Source organism: Toxotes jaculatrix, chromosome 13 (assembly GCF_017976425.1).
Source record: "Toxotes jaculatrix isolate fToxJac2 chromosome 13, fToxJac2.pri, whole genome shotgun sequence".
NCBI lineage: Eukaryota > Metazoa > Chordata > Actinopteri > Toxotidae > Toxotes > Toxotes jaculatrix.
In genome coordinates, this window is record NC_054406.1 from 999181 (window position 1) to 1013140 (window position 13960).

At 43.5% G+C, this 13960-nt stretch overlaps 1 protein-coding gene across 3 annotated transcripts in view; it reads left to right on the plus strand.

Annotated features, from left to right (window-relative positions):
* Nucleotides 1-729: 729 nt before the first annotated feature.
* LOC121191635 (tenascin-X) overlaps nucleotides 730-13960 on the plus strand; it is a 33665-nt gene continuing 20434 nt past the window's right edge. For all 3 annotated transcript variants that reach the window (XM_041052881.1, XM_041052882.1, XM_041052883.1), the window contains exons 1-6: nucleotides 730-848; nucleotides 3558-3969; nucleotides 4555-4612; nucleotides 4835-5053; nucleotides 7422-8417; nucleotides 11308-11423. In XM_041052881.1, the coding sequence (XP_040908815.1) occupies nucleotides 3835-3969; nucleotides 4555-4612; nucleotides 4835-5053; nucleotides 7422-8417; nucleotides 11308-11423 (1524 nt within the window). In that variant the 5' untranslated portion in view covers nucleotides 730-848; nucleotides 3558-3834. The remainder of the gene's footprint in view (nucleotides 849-3557; nucleotides 3970-4554; nucleotides 4613-4834; nucleotides 5054-7421; nucleotides 8418-11307; nucleotides 11424-13960) is intronic.

The window sequence follows — 13960 nt, forward strand, 5'->3', positions numbered from 1 at the left end:
GTAGGATCCTCACTTCATCTGATCAGCTGAGACCATAGTGACCTGAAGCTTATCTGTAAATGCTGTCTTTTACGAAAGTGGACAGTAAATATATTTTTGTGCAAGTGCAAATCTTTACAATGAGAACGTACGTTAAATGTCAGAGGTTTGCAGCAGGCCTGGTGCAGCCTCTGGTCCTGATGCTTGGACCATCTGAACCCTGAGTCCCAACGAAAAGCTCAGAGGGACCAAAATGAGAGTTTCAGTGTTTTTCTGTCACGACTTCAGTTTGTGATGTGTTGTACGTCCTCTCAGAGTCTGTGTGTGATGTCAGGTCAGATCCTGGAGCTGCTCCATCCACAGTGAATGGGAGACAGAGCACAACATCAAAATCTGACCCAAACAAAAGCGTCAGAGCGTCAGGGAACACAGTGGACTGTCTCTGTCTCTGTCTAACGTAATGGAGTGTCCAGCAGAGGACAGAGACAGAGACAGAGGCCGCTTCAAAACACATTAAAGATTTTTGGCCCCTGCGTTCTCTTAAAAAACATCTAAAAATTCAGATGTTTTCCATCGCAGATCCCCCGCCCAAGAGGGACCTGTAAAGCACATAGAATTACATCAGAGAGAAAGACAGGAGGAGGAGGAGAGGAGCGAGAGAACCAGAGAGAGAAACAGAGAGAGAGAGGGAGGAAAAATTCTTCAAGTATGAGAAAATTTTACTGCTCTCCTCCCCTCTCTTTCTTCCCTTTTCATTCCTCCTCTCTCTCTCTGTTCTTTCCCCCTCCCTCTGGTTCTGGTCAGTCAATGAGAGCTTCGCAGAGACCTCTGCACCGGCCGAGAGAGAAAGTCATCACAGCTCCGAGCAGGTAAGAGGATGTTTCAGATTCTGAGCTAATGATGTCAGACTCTTCAGTGGGATCGATTTTATTCCAAAATCTCTGCAGAGATTTTTGCATAATTTCATCGACACTGTGGATTTTATATGATCGTGCAGAGATGTAAATAAAATGTGCAGATTATTAAATTAGAACTGCAGGGATCAATCAGCTGACATAAAAATAAATATGCAACTAATCTGATCACCGATCAATCTTTTTTTTTTTTGTTTGTTCTAGTTTCTAAACTTTGAGAAGAATTTTCTGTCACTTTGCTTCAGGAAGATTTTCATTTTCACTATTCTGTGATTTTTAAAGATCAACAATCAGTTAATTGATAAAATAAATAAAACAATCGTAAGTTTCAGCCTTATATTCACACCGGTTATTTATGTAACTCGACTCAAAAGCATTTAGATGTTTTTATTTGCACAGTGCAGAAAAATACCTGTGTTTGAAAAATATCGACACCTGTCGTCTTTCATTGAGTCCTAACACAGAAACATTCTCATGCAACTCAAATATAATGGAATATGAAGAAAATGCAAATTCCCAATTCCTAATTCCAAATCTTACATTTAGAAAATCTTAACTTCAGAACTTCCTCACTGTTCAGCTTCTGCAGAGTCAAACTCTCTTAATTATTAGTAGCAGCACAAGACTCCATTCATCTCCATATCATTACTTTAACCAGAGCCAAGTTTGAGTGTCGAGTGCCAAGTTTGTGTTTGAGCTGGTGTGGAGCGGTTTGTTTTGGCGACTGGGAGCTGGACTCTGTGTGAACAGGAGGAAAAGGCTCCGACTGAAAGACGCAGAGCAGCAGCAGAGAGAGAGAGAGAGAAAGTAAAGGTGAAGAGCAAGAGTGGAGTCTTTATTATGGTGTGTTTGGGGCTTTCTATTGCCCTCGTGTGTTTTCTGAGGGGTCCAACCATAACAGCTGTCACAGGCAGGTATTTACAAGCTAATTGGAGTCGATAGAGCAAACTGACTAACTGGCTGAGGTCTAGACAGAGATGTAAATTAAACTGCAGATGTTGAACTGTCTTTGTGTCGGGTCGAGTCAAACGGAGAAGCTGAATGTGAGCAGAGGGCCTGGACAGGTAGAGAGAGTCAGGTGTGCATCTGAGCTGCAGACTCTTCAGGTGTGAGTGGACGTTTGGACGTTTCAGGGAAATGTTGAGTCCAGCAGTTAAACGTCTGAAATGAATGTTTGTTGAATCTCAGACACTGTTGATCACTTGTACAGAAAATGAATTTGAGTGATCGACAGCGAGCGGGTTCTTCACAAAAATCCAGATTTGTGCTTAGAAAATCTGCGTAATCGACCTTTGAAGATAACGTATAACCTCTCAGAATAACTTACTGGAAATAAAGACAGAACTAAAGAAGAGAACAGACAGAAACTAAACTGCTCAGCTGACAAAACGAAAAACATTCACAGACACGGTTCACGTATAATTCTGAGATATTCATTAATCCATGCTTATTGTCGTCTTTTCCCAAAATGAGTGATTGAATAAGTGAATGAACGGATGAATGACGTTACGCTGTTGGTGTGGACTCGGTCCAGCACCATAAACTCTCAGCAGCTGGTTTCTGCATTCAGACCTGCTGCTGCTGAACGTGGATCCGAGCTGGATGCAGGACACACAAACCTCTCATGTACTAACAGGCCTCGGTTATAAACCTCTCGGGGGAGACGGGGGCGGTTAGACCATTTACGGTTTGACTCACACTTGTGGATGCACTCGGCTCCTGTGTGTGCTGGAGGGAAATGTCAGGGGAAAACTTTCTGTGGTAACATTTATCTTTTTACTGTGATTTAACCATAATGTGGTTCTCTGTGCATTTTTAATAACCATTAGGCTGGAGACATTTCCCAAAGCATCTCATTCAGCAGGTTATAGATCACTGACTATAGAAAACTGCAGAAATTTCAAAATGCCAGCTTTTATATCCAGCAGCAATCAGTGTTGCATGCTGGGATGCATGTGGTGTTTAGCAGTTTTATTCCTCCCAAATGTGAGCACACAGCTGATAAACCGACAGAACATGAACATCTGGCACTATTGTTGTTTTACTTAGCAACAGTGTCATGGAAATATAATGAGTTACCTTTGAGTCTTCAGTTTATCTCCCTGAAAATAATAAATAACTGTGAAGACATAAAGAAAGCTCATAAATAAAATATTTAAAAAAAAAAGGTGGAGCTGTGTCCTCCCAGCATCTGAGGAGATCATCTGTGTCTTTATTCAAGTGCTGGAGCTTGTGCAAAGACTGTCCTCAAAACTAGAAGACAATCAGAAAGTATTTCCATAACAAGTTTAACCATTTAGATTTATTCCACCATTAAAAGGCCCAGTGCAGCTGTTGATTTTTTTTCGAGAAATACTTTATAACCTGTGTCAATAAACTGCCATTTAGATCATAATCCAGTAATTTACATCGTCAGTCTTTGGTCTGATCCATGTGCCACCAGCCTGTGAGGTGGGAGCGATAGAAAACTGGCTGCAGGATAACAAATTACTCTTTCAGACCAACTTATTGTTTCCATTGTGCTTTATTGGCTGACACGCTACACTGACAGGCCCATAAACAGCTAATGGCCCCATTTCGGCTAATTGTGACCAAAGTGGAGTCTGCTGAGCTGATGTAAAAATTTAAGGTGGATTTAAATGTGTAATTTTGTCTCCGTTTCAGGGGGAAAAACCCTGAGGTCCAAAGGAGCGGAGGGAGGGAAAACCACCAGTGAATGTCTGTGAAACAAAGAGACGGCAGCTGACAGAAATTCCTTTGACCTGCAGCACAAGTTCTACTGATCTCAGCATCTTTTAAAACCCTCTGAAAATCTTGGAAAAAGTCGGCATCAGTTCGGCCGAACAAACCTTTTCAATCAGCTCGGATTTCCTGAGCATCTTTCCCTTCCCTCGTTTTCCTAAACAACCAGAGGGACTGTTTTTCTGGTCCGACCACAGAGATGCTTCCCTTCGTCCCCTCCCTCCTCCTCATCCTCCTCCTGGCTGGTCCAGCCCTCCTGACCCCATCAACCTCTCAGGAGCTTCAGGTCAGAGGTCACAGGACACCAAGGGACACCAAGCAGGACTCCATCAAGGTGAAGAGCGAGTGATGAATAGTCAGACCCCCAGACATCCATAAAAGGATTCAGCCCATGAAACTGGATATAGACATTAGATACTGGGCCCCTGACATGTAAAGGTCCCTGTTCCTATGCACCAGCAAAGGATAAAAAAAAAAATAACATACTAACACAGATACCAGGTCAGACTTCAGGATCAGAACCAAAAAAAAGGGTCATCCAGCTCTCGACTGAGCAATTTGAATAATTAAATAATAATAATTTCACCACCTGAAAATCTGTATTTTGCTGACCTCTAGTGGTCTGACCTCACCTCACCTCGCTGCAGTGATGTAGAAATGTACTCCAGGTGTGTCAGTCCACGATGACATCACTCTTTGTTGTGGTTGTGAGAATAACATTTTCTGTAGTTAAAACTTGTGACACTGTCACAGCAGTAATATCACAGCAGGATAAACAGAGTGATTAATAAACCTCCAGCAAACGTATGTTATTTCCTGTGTTCTGTTCAGCAGCCATGTCAGGAGACTGAGACACAGATCCAGAGGAAACATGAGAAAAACAACTGTAATGGCTGTTTGTCCACTGTCACTGTTACAGGTGGTGATCTCCGAGGGCTGTGCCACTCAGGGTGATTCCTCCGACGCCAGTCATGGAGGTAAAGTCCAGGAACTAAAACCAGCAGGACAGAGGACTAAACTCGCCGTGCTTATGTTATTAATCATCTTCATTATAACATTGATTGACATGACTGGAAATTATTTTCAACAAATGTTATTTTTCTTCCAACTTCATCAGTACTGGTGTGAGTAGGACTGGCTTCTTCGGGTTCTATCCCCTCACAGCTTTAACTCAGCCTCATCCTCTCTGTATGTCCCAGGTAAAGAGATCGACCTGGCTCCTGGTTCTCCTCTGGTCCTGACCCACAAAATCAAACTGGTTCCATCGGGTTCAGGATCAGGGTCCGGGTCTTGTGGCTGCGAGGCGGACTTTGCTGCCCTTCGGGAGCGTCTGGAGAGGCTGGAGAGGGAGGTGTCGGCCCTCAGAGAGAAATGTGGAGGAGCTGAGGGCGGCTGCTGCACCTCCAAGGAGAGCAAAGGTAAAACCAGCCGGGTATTATTGTTTTAAAGGCCCCGAAAACTTTGTGTCCACAGCAAATGTTCTTGGTTAAATAACCAGCAATAATAAGCAAATTATGATTGACAAGAGCAATGGGACCTGAAATTCAAAATAAGGTCTGGGGGCCCTCAGGGGTCCCGTGATTTCCAATGATCTCAATCCAAAGTCATCCAGAGTTAACTGGTCCAGTGCAGAGTTAATCACGTCCCCTCAGGTTTTCCAGCCTCAAAGTCTCAAAGGGTCAAAAATCCAGGACTTTCTCAAACTGTTGATGCTAAAAATACAAAATAACCTCATGTCTGTGTTATTGATCGTCGCGTTAGCGCACAGAAAATCAGTTTACAATTAAACTATCAGGTCAGACCAGACCAAACAATAAACCTGATGCAGCGAGCAATTCATGTTTAAAAAAACAAACACTAACCACATGTTTGTGAGAGAACATGAGAGGATAATGATTTAAGTCATAGTCAGCAACAATCATCCTAATGACTCTTAACCATGACAACAAAATCAAATACAAATCTTCTCATACTGGGGTTAATGATCTGATGCGTTTCCTTTGGGAGAAGTAACATGAAGATCAGACGAGTCCAAGTCTAGACTCTTATTGTTGTAAATTCTTAGCCCATTTACAGTCATTACAGCATCTGGGGTTTCATCTCGTTATTATGCTGCACAGTGTGCGCTCATAGCAACATGTGTTGTATAAACACTGGACCAAATTTTCTTTCTCACATGAAAAATCTTCTGCCTGCTTTTAAGTTTCTCTGGAGCTGGAACTGGTTCTTTTTCGGTCATTCTAAAAAAAGGAGGCCAAAAAAAGCTGCACAGAAGTCTGTGAGTGAGACAGACACACAGGGCCAGAGGTTCACCCAGTCATTATACAGTGGTGTTCACTGTGTAATGACTGGTTCACCCAGTCATTACACAGTGAACACCACAAAACCTGAGACAGAATATCACACAGGGAGCAGAGAGACGGGACTAATCCCCATTCACACGAGCCACAGGAGCGACGAGGTGAGGAAATAACAAACAGTAGAATTAAAGGCTAAATTCCGTGCAATAACTAAATAGAACAAATAAAGAAAAGTAGAAAATAAAGTATATGTACAATAGAAAACTAAAATAGAGACTACAGATTCCACATCAGCAAAATTCCACTTTTTTTCTAATTTTTTAAATTCCTCGTCCCTTTAATGTGAATTTTTTACTGTGATGTTGGAAATTATAAATCATAAACTTTTAATTCAGTTGAAAAGGTGTGAAAACATGATCCAGGTCCTTGCCCCTGAGCAAGGCACTCCCCCTCCTCATTAACATGACTGTGAGAGGCAGCTCCCTGCTCCGGCTGTGTGTGAGATGTATGACGTTTCCTCAGATGAATAACTGAATTAAAAATGGACAGACATGTGTTGTCTCTGGCTCCAGTTCACAGTCCATGTATTTTTCATCTTTCGTCTCTTTGGGATCAGATTGAGTTGCATGCACACGTTTCAGCCAGTTGCACGAGTTCACATTACTTCACTGCTGTGCCTGTAGCTGCTTCTGCTATTCCACTGACTCACCCTGCAGGACACACAAACACACACACGCACACGCACACACACACACACGCCTTCTGCAGAGCTGGGCGACAGATGCAAGTGTTTCACAGCACATACAGGACTGAGGTAAATGTGCTGAGTCACTCTGAGAGTGACTGTGGTGTCAGTTAAATGATGTTTGACAGATTTACAGCATGTTAGCATCAGTCCATCACACACATCAGAGTGGAGCGGCCCTCAGGACTGATCACATTATGAACTGGCAGAACTGAAACCATGAGCTAACTGTGTGTGTGTGTGTGTGTGTGTGTGTGTGTGTGTGTGTGTGTGTGTGTGTATATATGTATGTGTGCGTGTGTGTGTGTGTGTTCATCCTCAGCTCTCTGCCCAGTGTGACCTCAGACGCCATCTCCTCAGACAGTGTAGATTTCCCTCCACCCACACACACACACACACACACACACACTCACACACACAGGATAATTAGTCAAAACAAGGCTGCGTGACGTTCTAATTAGCGAGGATTAGACCTCCACCCCCCAACAAACAAAAACAGGATGATAAAGGAAAAGTTTTCAGGTCGACTTTCTCTGAACTTCCATCATTGCACTGTAACGACGACGATATTTGCTGTGGAGATTCATGAGTTTCACTCAACCAAGCTTGTTGGTTCCCTCACTCCTGATTTTATTCACGTCTTTCCTCACCACAACATCACTTTAAGGGGATAAGCTCCATTTGCCATAAGCTTGTTTAACTTCCCCCTTTTCTCCCACTCTCCCTCTCCGTCTCCTCCAGGTGCCGGCTGCTCCATCAAACCAGACGTGGACGAGTGTCCCAACGAGTGCAGCGATCAGGGTCGCTGTGTGGACGGCAAGTGTGTGTGTTTCCCTGGTTTCAGTGGACCGGACTGCAGCGAATCCAACTGTCCTGGAAACTGCAACGACAACGGGAGGTGTGTGAACGGACAGTGTGTGTGCGATCCTGGGTTCACCGGACCAGACTGCTCCAAGAGGGCCTGCCCTAGCAACTGCAATGATCGTGGACGGTGTGTTAATGGTAAATGTGTTTGTGACAGAGGATTCACTGGTGCAGACTGCTCTGAGAATTCGTGCCCAGGGAACTGCAACAACAGGGGGCGCTGCGTTAATGGACAGTGCGTCTGTAACCCTGGATTCACTGGACCGGATTGCTCCAAAAAAGCCTGTCCTGATAACTGCAGCAACCGAGGCAGGTGTGTTAATGGCAAATGTGTTTGCGACAGCGGCTTCTCTGGTGTGGACTGCTCTGAAATTGCCTGTCCTGGAAACTGCAACAACAGGGGGCGCTGTGTTAACGGTCAGTGTGTTTGCAGTGATGGATTCAGTGGCTCAGATTGCTCTGAGAGCACATGTCCTAATGACTGCAGTGACCATGGCAGGTGTGTTGACGGCAAATGTGTTTGCGACAGCGGTTTCACCGGTGACGACTGCTCTGAAAACTCCTGTCCAGGAAACTGCAACAACAGGGGGCGCTGCGTTAACGGTCAGTGCGTTTGCGATGATGGATTCACAGGCACGGACTGCTCTGAAAAAGCTTGTCCCAACAACTGCAGCAACCGCGGGAAGTGTGTGAACGGGAAGTGTGTCTGCAATGTTGGCTTCGCTGGACCAGACTGCTCCGCCAAAGGCTGTCCTAATAACTGCAACAACAAAGGCAGGTGCGTCAAAGGGAGGTGTATGTGCCGGCGTGGGTTCACCGGACAGGACTGCAGCCTGTGTGAGGAAGGGATGACTGGACCCAACTGTGATACAGGTGAGTCAAACCCACGACATACAAAATTCAACTCTGTGATTCTGCCTTGTGGTGAACCACAAGGTTCTATTGTGGGTCCCGTGTTGTTTTCCTCATTTATGCTCCCCAGCAGGCAGAGCACAAAAGGCAAAGACAAAAAAACCAAACACAAAGAAAGAAAAATACATCTGGTAACATTTGTCTTATACGAACAAATGGCCTCCACAGTGCCATCATAATGAGTGAGTGTAGCCTCTTACATGCATAAGGAACATGTGCAGCAGTACAAGCAGCAGTGGATTGAGTGTACTCTGTGCTGATATGCAAGCCTGTGAACTCACACGTCCTCTACAGTGGCCATGTTTAAATATCCCTCTTCATCCAGCATCACACTGGCTCTGTTTTTCCCCATGTGTGTTAGTGGTTTATAACCTCAGGGCGAACACTGTACATGTTTGGTATGTAAGCAGAGTTTGCACATCCCAGATGCTCTGCTTCAGTGTAATATCTCCTCACATAATAACTTAATGGATCCGACACACGAGAGGAGACAGTCTGTCATTTCTCGGAGGACGTAGTTGATGAATGTTCTTTGAACTGCTGTAAACTTTTTGGGTTTGGTCATACTGTGAGTGTTTGTCATGATTCATTCAACAACTGCATTTTAATCTCAGTTACCTCATAAGATTTTCAAATTCTGCTCGAAGTCATCGTTAAGTTTTGTTTCGGGGGGTTTTTTTTCGTATTAAGGGGATTTCGATTCATTTTGCTCATCTGAGATACAGTCATGCTGTTTGTTCCACCAGCTCTGTTTTGTTATTGTTGTTGTTGTCATTATTGTTGCCAGGCTACATTAGTGTATTAGTTTGTGTGTTTGGAGCTGGTTCAAGCTGCAGTGATTCCAGTGACGGAACTGTTTCATTAACAGAGCAGCAGGATCCAGACCTGCTGCCCATAAAACTCCCTCAGACTGCTGCGTAATGGCTTCCTGTGTGTGTGTGTGTGTGTGTGTGTGTGTGTGTGTGTGTGTGTGTGTGTGTGTGTGTGTGTGTGTGTGTTAGACAGTGACAGTGTTAAGTGTTTTCCCAAATGTAACTGACCCCTGATTGGAGTTGAGGGAGGGATGTCCCAAAGTCTGAAGTCCCATATGAGAAGGAGAGAGGAGTTAGTGAACAGCAGCAACTGTTAAACACGTTTCCATCCACCTGTTTTTTGCACATTTGGAATTTGTGCAAAAATAAAATATGTAAATGAAGACACCAGAAATAGAAAAAGAGGTATCGCAAAAAACCAAAGTGTTTGTGAAAGGGTTGACATTTTGAAAAGGAAAAGATGTAATGACTTTTCATCCGTCCTGTGAAATATCTGGAGTGGCACCAAAGTTTGGACAGACATTCATGGTTCCCAGATGCTGAATCCGACTTCTGATCTTCTGACTTTTGGACGTATTTCCATGACGTTTGGTTCAGACATTAATCTGAGTTCTCACGTAGCATCATCACCAGAGTTTCTGCTGCTGTTTGGATTATTTACTCGTTTCACCCTCTAAAGAATCTTCCCATAAAAGTAGTTCATGGGAAAAAAAACCTGATTAAAAATCTGAGCAACATTTTATGTTTCTAAATGCCTGTAAGAGCGTGTTTGGCCACCATGGTTACCATGGTTACCATGTCTCTCTCTGTTTTTTTGTTTTGTTGTTTGTTTCTCGGTCCAGTGTGTATGTGAAGCTCTGGTTGGACTTTGGTAATTACTTACTGGAACATTACGTCAGTCTGTCAGTGACCCGCTGAGCTGTGAATTTTTCAGCACTACTTTTATGAGGAACTGGTGCCGTAAAATAAACCTGTGAATTATTATCGACTGCACCTTCACCGTGTGCAGTCATACATCAGCGGCGCGGCTCTGCCAGGCTGACAGCTCCATGTTGGCAGAGTCACACGAGTCTGTGGTACAGTGAACCACAGCTCATGTGATGCCGACAGAACACGACAGGTCTGAATGACTGATGGTGAAATGATAAAAACTATGACTTTGAAGATTGTTTTAGTCATTTGCAGGTCAAAAGATGTTGGTTTCATTTTTAAATGTCGAGGATGCATATGTTATATTATGAAGATGTGTATTTGCAGTTGAAGCAACAAATATGCAGCATTTCTTCTGTTTATTCCAAATGTAAAGACACAGAGACCAGCGTTACTGTTTTTATTTTTACAGTTCTTTTTGAGTAGTGGCACAGAAAATCATCATAAACCCAGACACACTCGCTTTTTTGCCGCTTGGCAACAAACTGTGATCACGACATCAGACGTATCATCACCTCATAAATATGATAATTCCACATCCAGCTGACACAGAGCAGCGTGATCCTTCGCTGGATCCGTGTCTGCGTCACCTGATGAACCTTTTAGCTCAGTTTTTGTTCTCTACCGACTCCTGAGGGAAACATCTGGGTATTTCACATCTGCCTTTCCCTGATCTGAACCCTGGTGCTTCCAAATCAAGAGCCTGGAAACAGCTCTTAATGACAAAACCACCCGTCATCATCTGAACTGTATCGTTCTCAAACCGCAGATCAGAAGGAACAATTTGTTTTACTGTTGTGATGCCAGTGAGCAGACAGTTTAATGGAGGCCGATGCCAAACGCTGATACATACATCACTCTGTTAGAGCGATGGTGTGTAAAAGGTACGACAGAGGCCTCAGCTGGAAAGAAATTCAGCTGCAGCACAAACAAACTCCTGCTGGTTCTTTTGTTCCACTGCACCAATCATGTGAGAGAAAAAGAGACGAGAGAAAACCGTTCTCCGAATGAAAAACTCCAGGAGCAAAGGAAACCTGGCTCTATGAGCTTCATGTATGTTCACATATGTCTTAACCACGCCCCTCCCTCTCTTGTCTGTTCCCCTCCAGACATGTCAGGTGTTCCCCAGCTGAGTACTCAGGACATCACAGAGACGTCTGTCACCCTGCTGTGGACTCCGCCTCCTGTGCAGTATGAGACGTACCACATCAGCTTCACCAACCAGGTACACAAGATGCTGACCAAACACAGATCTGTTCCAGTTTGGCTGTTGTCAGTCTGATTCTGGAGCAGGTCTTTGGCACCTGAACGCCAGTTTGTTCAGCGTCTGTTTGAATGTGTTTGCTGTGTCTGTATGTTGAGGTGGATTAGGAGTGAGTGGGCGACTCTGCAGCTGCCGTCCATCACTGGGGCCAAGATGGGCACAAAGAAAGACACGTCTTTAGAAAAAGACTGGTCACTGCGTTGCATTAAGAAAGATCACTTCAAAGAACTCAACTTTCTCCTCGATTTAGCTCTTTTTGATTAAACTTCTGCCAATCAGATGTTATTTGAGGTTACTGTGATCGCACACACACACACACACGCCGATAAAAAGTTTGATGCACTCATCTGAATCATCTTCATTTATTACTGTGAGCTCAAAGCGAAACTGTGTTGCTCGGCCAATGTTCTCCTAAAAAGAAACTGCACATACACCGTTATCCCGAACTAATGATTCAGGATCAATGTGTCAAGAAGGTTTTTGTATCTTTGCAACTTTCTGTAAAAGCTCAATGGATAAAATAACATAAATGTCTCTTTAAATAATTCAGACAGCAGATGTATGCGTCCCGTCACCAAAACAACCAGAGATTTGTTCTCACAGAGTCCTCGCTGTCCCCTCGATCAGGACTCTGAGAGCTTCTCAGGGGGTCAGAGGACAGAGAAGGATGCAGGACAGACAGTCCAGGACAGACTGTCCAGGATAGACTGTCCAAAAATTGTGCCTGAAATTTACACAAGGTCCTCAGGGAGTTTTAAAAAAGTGGCTGCAGACAGGATCATAAAACCGTTGTGCATCACCTTAAACAACCTCTGTCCAAGAGGATTAAATATATAACAGTGACATCTGATCCCCAGTTTGTTTTCAGATTAGAGCTCGGTGCGTTCGGCTGGTGCTTTGCTCAGGCCAAATCACGGCTAAAGTCCCTTCTAAAGAACCTCCAAGAGGAATTATTTAAAGAATGATCTGATTTAAATGTAATACACTCTGTGTGAGGTTTAGAGGGACGGCTCGTGTATCTTTTCCATGGCAACAAGACTCAAAACTATGTCCACAAACTCCTGAAGAGATGACAAAAAATAAATTTAACAAGGCTTCAGAGGGTTCAGCAGCTCCAGGAATCATTTCCTCCGTAAACACTGATAAAACATGTCCAGTGAAATTTCCTTAAAGACCCCCAAAAGGTTTTACAGTGCAGATGGTCCAGTAAATTACCTCAGGATTGTTTTAGTTGCTTTATGGCCAAAACTCAACACACAGTCACACTGAGGAGCGTCACTAAACACACAACATTTGTGTCGTAACAGTTAAACAGCACACATGTTATATTTCATTTGTTTAATCTGTGCATGGACTGAAACTTAAAAAGAAATAATCTTTAATGTAGATCAATATTTGTACTTGTACCACAGTCATGTCTGTTCAGTAAGCATGAAGACACAGCTCCGTACTGAACATACAGACTGGCATCCATCTGAAAGACTCACTGTAGTAAAGAAAGGAAATCCCAGAGGGGTTTCCTTTAAACGACGCACCCTGAACAGCTGCAGTCTTCTTCCTTTTTTTTTTTTAACCTTTAATCGTTGACTGTGTCTCGTTTAGGTCTAACTTCTGTTTTTAGACACTTTCCATCCTAATGAGACGAAGGTTTTGGTGCATTTTTGTAATTTTCTGGGAGTAAAATGATCATTGGCCCAAAATAACCTTAAAAAATCCTGCTGCACAAACAGAGTCTTCATAACAGAGAGTTTCAGAATGTGGTCTGAATTTTTTCTCAGCCCTTAGAAGACGGCATCTGAGCGCAGTGAGTGACGTTACTGCAGGATTTTGGCTGGTTTTTGGTGGGAAAACTCACTGCGGCAGGTTAAATAGAAACTGGACAGTTTGTCATTTCCATGACTGACACTAGAACAAATGATCTGTGAAACTGACTGAAACCCCAGAGGACATCTGTGGACGCCATAAACAGTAAATTACAGCAGGACGTTACGGTTCACTGACTCACACGATGCAGCGTTCGTGTTTCCATGACTGAGGCTGCAGCTCATAGTTTCTTAAATGGTTTAGAAACACTGTTTTTGAAAAGTTAGAAGGAAAGGAAAGCAGGAAACGAGGCTTAGGTGTAAATTTGTCCTTTTTAGAGTCATTTTTTAAACATCAGGGCTTTAAGACATCTCCAGTTACACCACCTGAGGTGAGATGAACGTAGGACTTTAACACCACAGACCAGTTTCCTGTTTCCTACGCTGAAGGTAGACAGCTCCTCCCGTCCACGTGCCACAGTATCGTTCACAAGGAAAAGGACATAAAAAGAAGTTCAGGTTCAAAATGAAGAATATAAAAGGAGAAAGTTTAGAAGAGGTCGTGTTGCTGCACAGCAGCAGACAGGAAACATCCACATCAGAGTCCTGATTTACAGAATAACCAACAAATAATCTGGCTTTAAAATAACCCACAAAATAAATGAGTATTTATGAAGTGAATCTACAACCGACACT